The sequence below is a fragment of the Kogia breviceps genome, chromosome 14, assembly GCF_026419965.1.
Source record: "Kogia breviceps isolate mKogBre1 chromosome 14, mKogBre1 haplotype 1, whole genome shotgun sequence".
NCBI lineage: Eukaryota > Metazoa > Chordata > Mammalia > Artiodactyla > Physeteridae > Kogia > Kogia breviceps.
In genome coordinates this window covers 30,834,309-30,850,545 of record NC_081323.1, presented here as the reverse complement: position 1 = coordinate 30,850,545, position 16,237 = coordinate 30,834,309, and the positions used below count along the sequence as shown (strand labels likewise).

Genomic DNA, 16,237 nt, shown 5'->3' with positions numbered 1-16,237 from the left:
AAGAAGGCTGAGGAGGAAGGAGGGAGGAAAGGGAGGAAGAAGGGAAGCGAGGCAGAGCCGGAAAGAGGGAGAGAGGGGAAGGGAGAGAAAGGGAGGGAAGGGCGGTGCCAAACAGCCCGGGGAGAAGTAGGAAAAGACGCTGGAGGCCGGCTGGACGAGGCAGGCCACGTCAGAGCAAAGGTCGCGGCGACGAGGATGCAACAGTCTGAAGGCAAAATTCAGAGAAGCCGAAAACCCTGGCCAACGGAGGAAACGCGGCTGCCGGGCGCGGGGCCGGGCGAGGCCGGGGCTGATGGGCACTTCGGCCGCGGCGAGTCCTCGGGTCCGCGTCCCACTGCGCCCGCCGCTCCGCCGCCGCCTCCGGGCTCGGGCTTGGGCTCGGCTCATGGCCGCGCGGCCCTAGGAGGTCGAGGCCGGGACGGGCAGTCCGTGTAAGCTCCCGAGGCCGTCGGGGGCCTTGCCGCCGGGGCTGGGCGGCTTCCGGTCGGCCACTGCGGGAGGAAGCACAGGGCGTGGGGTCACTGCCGGGAGCGGCGTCGAGCGGGAGACCCGGGGACCGCGATGCCCGGGAACACGGCCGACAGCGCAGGGTCCCGGGGAGAAGGGGCGGCGCGCGCTCCACATCTGGGGGCTGCAAGGAGGCAGCGAGACCGCGCTCCCCGGGGCCCTCGGCACCCACCCTTCGCGGCCCCGCGGGAGCCGCTCGCCCGCCCAGCCTGGGTCGCGGCCCTCCGCGCAGGGCCCGCCTGCAGACGCCCCGCGCCGCGGGCCCTGCTCCACTCAGTAAAGCGGGCACCGGGCGCAGGGAGGCGCTGCCGAGCCAGGCAGCCACGGGCGGGGCGGTGGTCCGATCTCAGACCGGGGAGGAAGCGGGGAACTGAGATCCGCGCACCCAGCCTCCAGAGCCCCCACCCACCCAAGAGGCTGCCAGCGCTCCAGGTCACAGTCCTCAAAGCAGCTCAGGGCTGGCTATGGGCCGGGGGGGAATCGAGTGGGGGTGGGTCACCAAAATGCCCCGCGGGGAGGGCCCGGGGTGGCCAGGATCACCCCCGACGTGGGAGGCGGTCACGCGTTAGGCGGGCGACAGACTTCGTTCTGCCCCCGCGGCCCGGGGATCCAGATGCGCTCATCCTTGTGGGCACAGCACGTCCTGGGGCCTGAGGGCCTCCGGATTTAGTGACAGTGGACTTGCCATATTAGGCAGCATTCAGCGAGTTGCTCTGTTATTTACGGTTTTGGGAAAGGGCCCAAGTTTTGCTACTGGAAGCCAGAAAATTGACGCCACGATTGTGCAACCCCTGTTTTTCCCTTTCCCGACGCCCGGCCCCTCGGCTTCTCCTGCGCTAGAAAGCATAGGCTTATTTATACCTAAAAGCGCCTATTTTCAACTTTCTTTTCTCCTCCACATGTCCTCCTTTAAAGGGGGAGCTTGGGGGCGCCTCATTTTGGGGTGAGGGGGAGCTCGCGGCTGTTTCCTCCTGCAGCTGCCCTTGCCCCGGCTCTGGCGCACACAGCCCCGGGGCCGCGCGGGGCCGGGCCCACACCTCCGCGCCAGGGGCGCGCGCGCGCACATCTGGTTTCGCAGAGGTGGCGAAGGGGTCTGAAGACCTGTCCAGGACCGACCCCTCGCTCTCCCTTGCCTCTCAGCTCTTTCCTAAATACAGTTGTGGCCGCTCAGCCGACGAAGTTTTCAGACCTTTTCATTCCACCCAGTACACACACTTGGAGGTGAGGGCCTGTTTAGAAAACAACTCCGGAGAAGGAGGTTTCTCAGCCAAGGGCCGGTTGCCTGAGAGACAAGCGAGAAAATGAACTCGTGAAAAATAAATACCCAGGAGACCAGAGACAGATTTCACTCCACTCTACGGGGGCGAGCCTGCTGCTGCGTTTGTAGCTCTTCCCCCGCCCCAGTCCCTCCGCATAGGACCCCTCCGCCCTTCCTTTCCCACCTGCAGGAATCTGGGAGACGGAGTGGGTACGTCGCGGGACCCCCACGAAGGCTCGGGCCGGCGTTAGGCTCTCTGCAAGCTTATTTAATCTTAATGGGCAGGAATGGAGACAAGCTTTTTAAAAAATATTGGTACTTCTATTCCAGGGCCACTGGGACCCTGGGGTGGGGCGGGGCGGGGATGGGGGAGATGTCAGCGGAGTCCTGGAAAGGGATCTCCCAAGGCTGTGTCAAAGGAGACCGAGGTTGGCGGCGGCAGGCTCTCAGGCCAGCGCTTGCGCCCTAGTGTTCCTGGCAAAGTTCGCTTTTAGGATCCTTCAAAAACTAATCCGGAGCAGGGGTGACTAGAACAAGCCGCGAGTTATCTCTAACAAATATAAAAGACACATTTTCTTTGAGCCTATGCAATATCTTATAAATTTGATTTCCAAATCTTTAGTCTTTCCAAAACCCGGCTGGAAGGGATCTCAGAGCCGGGAGGTTTTGAGGTTTCTGAAAACACTCTGTAAATACCATTTGTCTTGTGGGAATGCCTGATGGGGTCTGTCACCTGTCTGGAAGGGGAAGGGGAGGGAGATGGTCTTGTCTGGATAGGGGTCGGAATTCCTAGAACACGGACGCCCCTCCACGTGTAGATGAAGTGGAACTTTCCTATGCTCTCAGGCCTTAAGAATTAAAGTTTCCTTTCACCGGCGTCGGGAAATGTAAATCACACTTTCTTGCCTAAATAATAGGGAACCCAGACTCACAACCCTCTACTGAGATAAAGCTAATAAATTGTAATGAATAATTTGACATCTGAGTAAGCTTATCGTAGGATAATAATGTTCATTTGCACCTGATGTGGAGGACATATTGAAATATATGTATATACATATATAAAATATATTATTATGTGTATATTGTCCGTGTATGGTCTAGATGATCAGAAGTATTTGTTTTATGCTGAGCATTCATGATATTAAACCGCTTTCAGTAACGAAACTGTTTTCTTACTGAAGAAGTTCAATAGATGCTATTCCTACTACTCTTACGAACAATTAATGATAGTAAATTGTCTTATGGGATAGATTTCTTTGAAGATAATTTCTTAAGCAATGATTAGAAAATTAAAGGCAGTGATTCACATTACTTTGCTCTGTAATTTTTCAAAGACCACTTGTGGGTGGGGGCAATCTTTCAAGTCTGTTTCTCTGCCAATGAGAAGAGTAAAAATCCATAACCCAAGTAGGTATGCAGTTCTCATTATTTATAATGTTCCTGTTCAAACACAAACATTTGTATGCCAGCTGGAGAAATCATTTTCAATGATCGACCTGATTTATTCGATGACCCTTTACCTGGATCTTTAAAGAACTGTCAGGATCAGAAAATTGTTATTAATTTAACAATGAATGTAGCTAATTATTGCTGCAGATTTTGGAAATGGGTGGGATGTTTCATAATAGGAAGTGAAAATGATGGTTAAATGGACAAGAATGCCAGTGTCATTCAATGGCTCTGTATTTCTGAAAGGAAAGTATCTTCCAAAGAAAATTAACCACCAGTGAGTACCCCCCGCCCATCAAATTAACTACCTAGAATTCAGAACTCTGTGTTTCACCTTTGGATTATTACCTACATTTCATAATTTGTTTCTAAGGTAGCGCTTGAAATGCCCTGGGACAGAATGGCTCTGTTAGAAAAGGACCGCATCACTCTGAAGATAGTGAGTCCTTTTTCTAAGTCTTCCTGCTCCTTGGGGTCAGCCCAGGGGGAATCGTTTAAATTTGTGGATACACTTTTCTAAATCAAATGAACCTGCTTAGTTAAACGATTAGTCTAAATAAGTATAATTTGGTAAATTTCATTTCAATTTCTAATTCAACAGATAACCTCAGGTGTCAAGAAAATGAGTAGGTCCTAGTCCAAGGACAAGGCTCTGAGCAAAACACTCCCCCTAAGACCCCTTATCTGTTCTTAAAGGGAAAGATCGAAGGAGCTCTGAGTCTCGACTTTTACAATTCCCTTTACTTGGATTTTCCTGTAAATGAACAAGTGGAATTTTCCTATTATTTAAATTAAATTTAAAGCTTGAAGGAGTTCTAATTCTCAATATTTATAAATTGATATCCCAGAATTTTTCTGCTCTAAAAAAGTGAAAAAATTTTTTTAACTTTTATTCCTCCGCTTGACTGTTAATGATGGCATCTTAATCCTCTCTCTCTCTCACTTTCTCTCTCTCTCTCTTTCATAGATCACGCTATTACGTCTCAACGAAACTATGAAACTACTTGGAAATAAAGTTTTTGCCTGGGTGTCACCAAAGAGGAAGCCCCTCCTTTCCTCTGCCTACCCAGTGCTACCTGCCCCCACTTCTGCCTGGGTGGGTATAAGGCAGATCAGCTGTAAAGACCCTTCGGGCATCTGGAACATCCCTGTGCCCTACGCAGCCCCCAGGTTCGTGCTCAGCCTCCTTTGCTGCTGAGGCCGAGAGCCCCCACCTCCACCCCGGAGTGACTCCTGCCTTCTCCTAGAGAAGTTGAAGTTGCAAATCTCTGGTGCTCAGAACCTAAAAGCAGGCAGGTTGGAAATTGGCAAATCCAGTCATTCCTTTCACAGTGAGGAAAATGCAGAGTCAAAGGCAGGTGAGCTTTTCCCAAGTTATAGGAAAAACTAGAACCCAAAGGTCAGTGTAAGAAGATGCCCCTTGCACTGTGGACCGTGAATTAAATACCTCAAATCTGTTAGTTGGCTTATCAAAGAGCAGATTTATGGAGGAGGAGGAGGAGGAGAAGAGTCTAAACTTAGAGACAGCATGATTGAAATGCTGTCTCCTTTCCCAAAGGATGTGTTGAAGAAGATGAATGCAAGGAGGAGAACAGAGCCTGCTTGGGGAAAAAAAAAAAAAAAAAAACTCGGACATGGAAGAAACAGATGGGCAGTGCATGGAAGTTGTCCGGGCCAGGGCAGGTCCAACCCCACCTGCGGGGTTCAGGTGCCACAGCAGGTCCTTCACAGAAGCTACAGCTCCACAAGCCACAGGAAGGTGCCCCTGGAGGGTGCCTTCTTAGACCCTTCTACGGACAGAGAAATGAGACCCAGAGAGGGGGTCTTCTTAATCCATACAAGTTAGGGGACAGTCCTGGGGCCTCTCTCAATCTGCCTGCCTTTCTAGGGACTCGGCTTCTACCTATTAGAAATTAATCTTCTCCGGCTTAAAGTGTAACCCAGAGGAAGAATCGATGCCGGTACCCACTCCAGCCTCTCTGTCTCTGTCTCTGTCTGTCTCTCTCCTTTGCACCCTTCCTAATCCTCCAGCATTCGTCTGAACCCCTCCCGCCGGCCCGCGCCCCTCACCTTCTCGGCTGGGATGCTTGAAGGTCACGGCTGCGGCAAGCTCCCCGCCGTGTACGGTGACGCCGGCCCCGGGGGGCGCCAGCGGGGGCCCCTGCGCCGGCGGCCACGGCGGGCCCGGGGCGAGGTAGCCGCCGGCCGGCGAGCTGTACACACCGTGCTGGTTGGAGGCCGGGTAGGCGCAGGCCGGGAGGAAACCGCCCACCGCGGGGAGGCCGGAGGCCGACTGCGGGGAGAGAGAGCGACAGACCGTCGCAGCGGGCAATCCCGCCGGCTTCTCCAGCACCGGCAGTTACTGGGGTGGGGGGGTCCCCATTCTCCTGCTGTCCCCATAATGATTCCCCATGTGAAGTCTGGCCTCTAAGTGTCCTGGCAAGGACTGTGGCAAAGTGATGTCCACTCAAATTGTTAGAAATAATAACAAAAGGTGAAGGGGGTCATGATATTCACCATCCGGGACTTAGAGAAAGGGAGTCACTCCTCAACCTTTTGTGTTAACGGGTCCCAGGTTTTTTAGCAGAAGTGTCTTGGCAAAAGGCAAGTCAATCCCCTCCTAGGAAAGGAGAGAAATATGCCCACAGACCAGACCTCAACCTTCAGCCCAACTAGCCTCCCCCGGGGGTGGAGGGGGGTCTCTTCTCTTTCTCCCTACCCCCCTACCTCTCCCTCTACCCTGATTAAGGACACCTCCTTCCCCGCGCTCAGTTACCTGCGTGTATTTAATGTCTGCCTCCAAGGCAGGTTTCTCGAGCCCGTTCACGGCTGGGCTGGCTGGGAAGGCCGTGCGGTTCACGCCGGCCCAGTCTTCCATCTTCGGGGAGTAGGCGGTGCCTTCGCTCCCCCCCAGGGCCCCTGCGGGGACACAGGAGGATTAGAAGAGCCATCTGGGTCCGCGCTGGGCACACGGACAGCCCTCCGGCCCGGACATCGACACACGTGCCTACAAGCGTCCAGCCCGGATCCAAAGGCACGACCCAGGCTCCTCTGAACACCTGGCGGCAGATGCTCAGGGCAGCGGGGACCCCAGATTTCGCTGTTGCTCCCAGCGGGGCCGAGAGAGGGTGGTGGGGACCTGCCCCTCGCTCCTCCCAGCCCTCGACCCGCTTCCCACGAAACAGGAGGTTTCTGGCAGGGAGAGGCTGACGGCCAGGTCTGGGCGCCTTCCGCCCAGGCGGCTTTTCTACTTTCCAGAGACGGTGCCCCAAAAGATCCAAGTTCAAATCCACAGCAGGCTCAAGAGAATTATATGGGCTTCTCAATGTCTCAATAAGCGTCTGGAGGGCTGGAAGCCGTTTCTACTCACGACTCCCTCCAGAGACATCCCGGGCCTCCCGGCATCAACCCAGCCACCCGTGAGCGTCCCCCACACAGATCTGCTCCTCGCGCACGTGTGCGTGCAGGAAACCGAGAGAGAGCTCCAGATCTGAGCTCAGGCCTGGAGAGGTCACCTCCCCGCTAGCTCCCCACCGGAAGCTCCATGGGAAGCTTTGTCCCAAGCTGTGGCCCAGACTGGGTTTGAGCCACAAGGAGAAATGAAGCCTGTGCACGGCCTGGAGGCACGGCCCACAGCCACTGGAGCTAAGCCTTCAGTTTCTTTCCGGACGCCCCTCCTGTCTCTTGGGCTACGGCGAATTTTGCCTCTTACACTCCTGCTGAGTCTGCGCACCTAAGAACACACCATTCTCTGGCCGGCTGCTGGGGGCAGGGGACAGTCCAAAGGGACTACCGACCCGGTCCCCGGCCCCCACCCATTCTTCCGAGCCCCTCACCAAAACAGCCCCAACCTTCCCCCCTCTCCCCGTCCCCTCCCTCCACACCCAGAGACTGCAGGCCAAGGGCAAATCTGTGGGAGCTTTCACCCGGAGGATGGCTGCAGCCTGCAGGCGCTGTCACCCGCCAGGCCACGGGGCCTGCTGGAGATTCAGGCCACTCAGCAAGACCGGCCAGCCACACCCTTCGCCTTTTACTCAAAGAGCCTTTGGGCCTGGGAGGGACAGAGCCCTTTGGGGAATGGTGGGGGATCCCGAAAGATCGGGATCTTAAGAAAGGGTCGCAGAATTGACTTTGCGGTTTGTTTGGCTTAGATCTGGCGATAGGGGTTTGCATACTTTTTGCAAGAATGAAAAAGCGCAATTTCAAGCCTCCGAATTTGTGGTCGGTGATTGCTCTTCCATTTGGGAAATATTTTCCATATTTGTCATAAAAAGTTCAAGATGTCCGAGGACTCCCACAGAAGGCCCGGGACCCTCAGTCTCCCTGGCCAACCCGTAGCCCTCCCCTGAGCCAAAACCAGTTGGAGGAGGCCCGCGAGAGTGACCCCTCACCCGCATGCCTCCCCCTCCCTCCACTTCTGCCCCTTCCAGGAAGGCTACAGAAGCCCGGCGCCACTGACCTGTTTGCTCCATAAACGTACGGATGCCCAGGATATTGCTGACCGAGTGAGCCGAGGGCCATGAACGGGGGATGCTGACGTGGCCCGCTGTGCCCGGGACCCCGTGGTGGCTGCCCATCTTGGTGCCCGTGGGCGACACGGGGCTGGGGTAGGGATACTGGTAGATGTGGTTATAGGGCAGCGCCGGCTGCGGCGGCGGCTGCTTGCTCGCCTCGTACGGGCCGGGCTGAGCCAGGCTGCCAATCTTATTGCGCAGGATGCGGCTGATTGAACTCACAGAGGGCACGTTGTACTTGTCGCAGACGCCGTCGGCCAGCAGCCGGTCTCGGATCTCCCAGGCAAAGATGCCGGGGTCGCCCTGCTTGTAGTCCCGGATGTGCTTGACCACGTTGGGGGTAGTGACGCGGGGTTTGCTGCCCCCAATGGCCCCGGGCAGGATGGAGCCCGTCTCGTTGTAGCGCGCCAGGATCTTGCTCACACAGCCGTGGGATACGCGAAGCTGCCGGCTGATGTCACAGGGTCGGATGCCCAGCTGCGCCAGCTCCACGATGCGCAGGCGGATGGCGTTGGGCAGGGGGCGGCCGTTGACGAACACGCCGCCCAGCTGGTTCACCTCGCCGTACGTCTGCTCTGCGGACGCGCCCGACGAGAATGAGGGGAGGGGAAAGAACACCGGCGGGTTAGCCGAGGGTGGCCGCGCAGGGACAGGGGCTGCACCCGCGGCACCTCTGAAGGTGACCGGCGGGTCCTCGGAATCCGAGCAAACGGACCCGGTCCCGGTCCCGGGAGTTGGCACGCGCGCAGGGACCACGGAGGGGGAGCCGCGCGCTTCAGCCCTCCGTGCCCTTTCGCGACTTCCGACGCGTCTACTTGGGACATCCCCTCCCGCGACACGCCGAGCGGCCCCCACCCACGCCCGGGGCTGGGGGCGTGCGGAGAACGCGGCCAGTCCGGGACCCGGGACCTGGTCTCCCGGGGACCGCGGGCACGAGGGAAGGGAGGCGCCGGGACACCCCCCGCCTCGTCCGCCCGCCCCTTACCCATGGCGCGCGGGCCGGCCGGCTGCCTGGCGCCGAGGCGGCCGGGGCTGGGCCCGGCGCGGTCCGGGAGAGCTGGGGCGCCGCCGCCGCGGGAGAGGCATAGAGGGAGGGCGCGCGCGAGCCGAGAGCCGCGGCGGCCGGGCCGCGGGCTGGAAGAGCGCCGTGAGCCGCTGCCGAGCGCGCCGCCGCCCGCCGCCGCCGCCGCCCGCTCCCAGGACACTCTCCACGCCCGCGACCCCAGGCCTAGGGTGAACTTCATCCGATTGGGAGAAATTCGTCTGACCGGGAGGCTGCGGAGTGCGGGGATCAATTTGACGTGTCCTCCACGTCAATCTAGGCAGTCACGCCGGAGACGCGCGAGTTGGCAGCTCATTGGTTCCCGTCACTGCGCCCCGGCGCCCCCCTCCCCGCGCTGAAACTCTACCCCCTCCTTCTGTGCTCCCCCCTCGGCCCTCCTTCGGAACCCAGCCCCCTACACACACACACACACACACACACACACACACACACACACACACACAGCCCTAACCCCAGCCGGGCCTGGGACCTTCCACTTGCTCCGCTTCCCTCGAAGCCCCTTACCCCTCGGGTTTTGAGAATGATGGGCTAGTCATTTCAAATTGATGAGTACTTATTGGTACTAGTACTAGTTTGGGTTTTAGTTGTATCACTAACCTCCGCTGCCATTACTACTAAGATATCCGAGGATTAAAGTCGATTATGGCACGGTGGTCAGTGTGGGGCTACCTCTCCCGTCCCTCTCCCTGGGCAGGGTCAGGGGAAGAGCGGTGCCAGCGCCCCAACTCCGGGCAGGCGGGCTGCGTGAGGGTGTCGCAGTGAGAGCCCAGGGTAATGCAGGGCGCCTGGCCAGCTGGGTCGAAAGCATTTGCGATGGAGTGACTCCAGAGTGCCCCACTTCTGGACGACACCCCAATTTCGCTCTCAGAAAATCTTTACAATGCTTAACAGCTACCCACTCCTTGGGATAGTAATGTAATTTCAGTGATGTGAGAGGGGGCACGTTCTAGATTCTGTCTCCCTGTGGACAGGCCCACCCACTTGAACTCATTTCTCTCAGAGAGGTGACCCAGGACTCAGGTCGGGAAGGGATTCTGACCTGCTGCCCCCAGAACAGGGACCCTACACTGTCCGGACCCCAGGGGCGTCCTGGTGGCCTGCCAGAGGTCAAACGCTATAGCTCCTGCTCTAGGCCTTTCCAATTCCTTGTCTTCCAAGTTGGAAGCCTGCATTTTTCCATGCTGGGGGGGCGTGGCCTCACCTTTCACCCAGCACCTGTGGCTTCCAAGGGGTCTTTGTTAAACCACTGAATGGTCCTTTCCCCTTCCTGTAAGTGGGGTTTGCACAGCCCTGAACTCTTTGGACTTACCATTAACCATCAACACTTTTCTCTACTTCTATCCTGCATCAACATCGAGTTGTAGATTTCCCAGCCTGTGTCACTAACTGTGGCAGTCCCAAAGGGAGCCTTGAGGTGGGGTTCAGGAGAGAGCAAGTGAAGGGAGAAAGCTCCGGGTTTTGACAGGAGAAGACTGGGACCTGGGAGTTCTGAGCTTGGGGCCAGTAATTGCCAAAGGCATTTAGCTGAATGTGTAGGAGCAGGAAGGGGGGCCTTGGAGGGAGCCTAGGAAAAGCCCTCGTTCCCGGGATTCCTGTATGCTCCCTCAGAAGGAAGGAAGAGCCCCCCACCGCCATCGCCCCCAAAGTCCAAGCGCTTGGGGGCTGGCAGAAAGCTGCACACATCTCCTGCACGGTGATGCTGCTGGAAGCACAGACAGACCCCACCAGCGCAGCAGGGAGTAGTGGAGACCAAGTCCCTGACTCCTTTCCCTCCTCTGCTCTCGGGAGGGAGTGCACAGGCCCCAGCAGATAATTCCAAGAATTATCCTTGGAAAAATAAAAACCGGGTTCAAAAGAAGTGAGGGCTCTCCCTTCCTGCAGCACAGAAAACATAGTGCAGCCTCGGGCTCCAGGGACTTCAGGGAGGCCACAGGGACGGGTAGAGGTTAGTCAGCACCCTGGAGAGTTGGGGGTGGGACACTTTGGAAGATAAGGCCTGTCCACGACCGTGCAGGGTCGGGTTTCAGAGAGGGGAAAAGGTGGTTTGGATTAAGGTGGGCAAAGCCAGGACCTCTGCAAAGGCCCCAAGCAGAGCACCGAGTGCCCGATGGACGTGGGGCCCTCCGAGGCTGCGGGCAGTAGGATACGCCCCGCTCAGTTCTCTCCAGGTGGTTTGCAACCTGTTAGCCCCTGATCTAGACTTTCGTTGCCTGAATTTCAAGTCGGGCGCCGGAGACCAAAAAGTTTTATTGCGGGAAATGCAGCATCCATAACCCGATGCGCCCTCAAAATAAGGTGAAGCAGCTAAAGCCATTTCTTCCCCACCACCACTACCCCGTAGGCGCGCTCGGAGAAGAACAAATAGAGCTGGGGTGTCTGGGTGAGAGGTGGTTCGCCCCAATCGCCCTGTCAGGGGAGCATCACCCCACCTATGCCAGTAAACCGCGGGGCGCGAGCAAGGAGGTGAGCCCCGGTCCCAGGACGGCATCTTCTCCCCACTCCCCTTGGCGAAGACCTTCCAGGGCTAGAGGAGACGCTAGGAGGATTGCGCCGGAGGCTCCCTGGGGGTGTCGGAGCCCGCCGGCCCTCATTTCACAGCCCACACCCCTCGCACCACCACCCCTCCAGCCGCCGGCTGCCCGCTGCTGGACCACACAGCGCTCGCGACAGCCTGCTCCCAGCCCGCCGCCAAAAAGCTTACAGTTTGTCGCCCCCTGTCGGCCCGCGGCTCGGCTCCACCGGCTCCCGCGCGGCGGGCTGGGCTGGAAGCGCGGTGGCCCAAAAGTGGGCTTGCAGAAGGAAAGGAAAAGACTCTTCCACCTCCCCGGGATGCAGCTTGGTCTCCTCCATGGCAGGGGGCGGCGACGTGGTTGGTGCTGAGCGCGCAGAGGTAAAAAGCTCGCGGGTTCCACTTCTCTGCTGGGCTGGGTTTGGCTCCGTTGTTTCGAGCGCCCCGGCGCAGCGTGGAACAAAGTGAAGAGCGGCTCCCGGGGACGCAGGGCAGACGAGCTAAGGGCGCCTGCCGGGACCCGGGAGACAACGCGTCCCGCTGGGGCTGGACGCCCGGAGGGCGAAGGACAGATTCGAGGGTCCCAGAGTGGCTTCGGAGACTGACGTGGGTTTCCCAGGACAGAAAAAGGAGTAGCAACTACGTGACAAAAGCGTGCGGCGAAGAGGAGGCAGGAAGAGGGTGTCGGCCCTCCCGGGAGGCAGGAAGGGCTACGGGTGAGTACTCCTGCGGTTTGCCGCCTGGGCCCAGAACCCGAAAGTTAAGGCTGTGAGATAAATGTTCGGTGACAAGGTCATCCTTGGAGCGACAATCATCCCACTTCACGTCTCGTGCGTCGCTTTGCTTTTTGGTGGGACTGTATCGGGGAGTTATTTGCGTGCAAACGAAATGTGCCAGTCGCAATAGACTGCGGTGTTCCCGGGGCCCGTGCATCGCAAAGGCTTCAGGAGAAACCTAAACCAGCAGAAGGAAGTCCCGCTCGGGTCCCGCGGGGCTGAAGGAGCAACCGTCGGGCCGGGCCGCCCTTCGCTTCGGCGACCGGGAAGAACCCGAGCGCAGAAAACAGAGGCAGCATCCCGGGAGGACCCTGGGCCGAGCCCGCTGACTAACGGCGAACGCCGGTACCCAGCCGCCTCCCGTCGGGGCCGCTGGACCAGCGCGGGCTCCGAGGGAGCGGGAATGGGCTGCCGGGGCCCTCCCTCCGGCCCGCGCGCCCCAGGCCTACGAGCCCACACGCGCTCCGGAGGAGTCCTGGCTCCTCGCACACCCCGCACTTTTGCTGTGATTTTAAGGGCACTGTGCCGTGAGTTGTGTGGTTGGAAAGCAAAGTCAAACAAACCGAGTCTCTTCACTTTCTTTTTAAATTAGCTTAAAAAAAAAAAAAAAAAAACAGGGCAAGCTACTAACGCGCTTTGTGCACCAGGTTATGTTGTGCCCTCACCCACCGCACTCACACAGAGTTTTGCAAAGGCGATCCCGCGCAAACTCGTAAGAAGTAAGTAAGGAGTGGACAGCTGCTCAGAGACGTAAGGGAGGAAGGGCTGACCCAGATCAGGGAATTGCAAACCCCAGGGAATGCGCGAACCGCGAACTAGCTCGCCGGAAACGGGACTGCGAGATAAAGCAACGGAACCCCACCCGGTGTGACCGCGGCGTTAGGGGCCTGGGAGGAGGGGAGGAGGGTGGAGGACTCGCGGCTGAACTGGCCCTGTTGCAGGCGGCGGAGTGGACTCACAGGGAAGAGGGTGGGTGCGTCACGCCCTGCACCTGCCGCTCCAGATTGGGACACAGAGACTCCCCAGACCCCGAATGCAAGATGTTGAAGATGATGCCAGTTAGCATGAAAATAGTGCCCCAGGCACAAGAAATACCGTAGGCTTCTCAGACAGATTCCCGAGGCTTGTTTCCACTTGGCCTGCTGGTGACCACGCTGGCCTTGAAGTTGGTTGCCTAGCCTCGCCTTTTAGTTGCCAGCCTGGAAACGGGTCGAGTAGGCGGTGATGGGAAGGAGCGCCGTTCCCCCGGAGGCTGTTCCCCTGGAGGCTGACCCGGGCATGTCCTTGGAAATGCAAGGGGAGAGAAGCAAGGAAAGGATTTTTCATTTTCCTCAAATGAAACGGACAAACAAGAATAGATGAGTATTGTCCGTGTGAATAACAGTTTCCGGATTCCATTCAGAGGCATAGGGGGGGGAATCAGAAAACAGAAATCTGCCCTGAAACCCCCACTAGAAATAGATGGAAATTGAACACAGCAAACGAAGATCTGAGATACTCCCTACCCTGCGATGCGGGGAACTGACTACTACATTTGTAACATTTCTTTTGGAGTAGAAACGTTTTAAATGTCGCATTTGGGTGATAAAAATTAACTACAGGAAGCTGGTGCCATGTAGGAAGAAATGGTTTCTTTGAGCTTTCTGAAGGACCAGCGGGCGTCCCTGCAATTCTTTCGTGGTTATTCTCATGGGGGCAAAATCCACAGTTTCCCTCCTCTCCCTGGCAGTGGGCATATCAGATAAGTTTCAATTTCCCCTTATATAAAATGACCTACACTGTCTAATTAGATCTATTTCATTTCATTCCATCAACCAAAAGCCTCCAAAGGGCTCTCCAAGCACTGTTCAAAATTCCACCTCTGCAGTGAGCTCTCAGAAATGTTTATATGACAGTGCTAAAAGTCTAAACAGCAATATTAAAATGGAAATATTTGGGAAACTTAAAATGTCCATGGGGCATATCTCCTGTACATGGTCTGGGCACTTGGAAAAGGAGACATCTAACAGGGGTACAGAGGACAGAAGGGACATTTTCAAGGGAGACCAAGAGAGTGATGGCATGTCTGCCTACAGGGTGACTCGCACAGGCGGCAGTGGGCGAGGGTCTCCCCCTGCCTAGTGGGTGCCCCTGTGGATCAGACTTGCTCTGCTACAAATATTGACATGTGTGAGACATCCACACCGGCCAGCCTAATTGGAACCAGCTTGAAGTGTGCTGCCCTTGAATGCTTTGGAAATGTCTGATCCTCCATGGACATAGGACCTGGAGAATGGATGGAGGACATGGTAACTGAAGGACATGTGTAGAGCCCTTTTTCTTGAACTAAAGAAATGCCCATTCAGTTGTGATTTACATGGATTTGTCTGATTTCTTATTAAAGATCGGTCCTCTCCAATCTCATAATGCAAGCGCTAGAAACAGGGCACTTAGGAGGTTTGCACTAAAGAACTCTGAAACCTGCTGGTACAGGGTTTCCAACTTCCCCTCAGACCGACAGTGAAGCAAGCATCCTGCCCCCATTATCTGTTATCCATTTCTTGCCAGCTTAAAATTATCATTCATAACTAGATGGTAATGATTTTACTTTTTGAATCCAGCATACTATTTGGAAACCTTGCTGTTTGGGAATAAAGGCTTTGTTCCAGGCTTGTGGGTTGGTTTGTTTAGTGTAAGCTCAGAAGTCTTAAAGGCCTGTGGAATTATATGTTCTCATCAAAGTAGGATCTCCTCCATGTTCATTTAACTTTTCATATAGATCCCTATGTTATTTCTCCCTGCAATGCTGCTCAAATCATTTTCTTGTCAGAAATCAAGTGTCTTTTATGATGAGCTTTCTTTCGGGTACAAATGGGATTTTTACTTGTGCGTAACTTTTTACTGCCGGGCTACTTGGTCACTTTTAAGCAGTTACTGCTTGATATCTTTTTCTCTGTAATTGCTGCAATATCTCAATGCCTGCTACATATACATATATATAACATGTTCGCAGCTCGGTGATGGTTTTAATTTTCTCCCCCCCCCCCTCCCCTCATGTATGGGCTATGGAGTTTTATTGAAGGCCCGTAATGCCTCCGGTTTTGATTTAGTGTTTTGGAGTTTGTGATCTCACTGCCCGGTATGGAAAATATTAGACAGGGTCTGCAGATTGCATGCCGGAAAAGACCCACATCACCACTGTGGGCCGAGTGCTCGTCCCCAGCTCCCCAATAAGCCGAATGTGCGGCCATTGGAATCAATGCTCAGTTTTTGTGCCTTGGATAGAGACCATCTCAGCCAGTCCTGCTGAAGCAAAGCTTCTTGAAGACACTGATTCTCCCGGTGGCTGCACTTTGGAATCATTGGAGGAGACTTCGAATGCCCGGGTCCCACCCACAGAGATTTTGGCTGAATGTTTTGGGGTGCAGCCTGGGGTTTTTAAAAGCTGCCCAGGTGATTCCAATGTGCATTAAATGTTGAGAATCTCTGCTTTAGGGAGGGGGTGATGTAATTTGATGCTTCCCGCTTTGCAGCGGCTTTCCAGGATGCCCGACCGTCTGGCGACTGACCTGCCTCATTCACCTCTGTGGGCACCTTAATATGACACGTGAAAACATGTTTAACTCCATGGAGCAAACGTCCTTCCTGTGCGTTTTTACACTGTCACTTTGGCCCCTCTCGAATCAGCTGAAGAGGGAGAAGGCTGCCTTCTCAGGCTCGCTTGGCTGCCCTAGGTTTGCTGTCTTTAAAAGCAAGAACCCTGTATCCCTGCCCTCACACAGGTGATCACAGCCTCCCAGTTAAGCGTAGCCATCTTCACAAGGAGCTGGGGTCGGTATCATGGAGATGGAGATTGACTCAGCTATTGGTGCTGATGAAGATGGACTTGGGGAGAAGTGGCAACAAATCATAAACGCTGCCCAGAGGGGAGTCAGAGTAACTGCATTGTCCAAGGAGGCAGGAAATGAGCTGGCCTTTTTAACAGGGTTAAATAACCCTGCCCTCTTGCCATGTAAGGTAGCAGAGCGGGCATAACCCTCAAGCTTCTCACAGCATCTAAGAAAGACTGAATCTTCTTTAGGGCTAAGTGTAGCTTAGTATTTTTATGACTGTTTCTGCTGTTAACATTATTTAATTGCCATGCACATTGGAAGGGGAAAACTATCACAGCGGCTGCGG

The 16,237-nt window shown here is 55.8% G+C and overlaps 1 protein-coding gene across 1 annotated transcript; it reads right to left on the bottom strand.

The window, feature by feature from the left end:
• Positions 1 to 399: 399 nt before the first annotated feature.
• Positions 400 to 8,975, bottom strand: PAX1 (paired box 1). Its single transcript, XM_067012571.1, has 5 exons — positions 8,717 to 8,975; positions 7,677 to 8,306; positions 5,994 to 6,136; positions 5,288 to 5,510; positions 400 to 491 (listed from the first exon to the last, which is right to left on the bottom strand). Exons 1-5 carry the CDS (start codon positions 8,973 to 8,975, stop codon positions 400 to 402), a joined length of 1,347 nt encoding a protein of 448 aa, XP_066868672.1.
• Between the last annotated feature and the right edge of the window lie 7,262 nt (positions 8,976 to 16,237).

What these genes read in the sequence shown, in the direction of transcription:
- PAX1 (XM_067012571.1), bottom strand. Translation starts at nt 8,975, where the DNA reads ATGAAGTTCACCCTAGGCCTGGGGTCGCGGGCGTGGAGAGTGTCCTGG. An exon ending in CAGACATTAAATACACGCAG is followed by an intron (nt 5,511 to 5,993) that starts GTAACTGAGCGC and finishes CTCTCCCCGCAG; the next exon opens with TCGGCCTCCGGCCTCCCCGC. An exon ending in CAAGCATCCCAGCCGAGAAG is followed by an intron (nt 492 to 5,287) that starts GTGAGGGGCGCG and finishes TTCCTCCCGCAG; the next exon opens with TGGCCGACCGGAAGCCGCCC.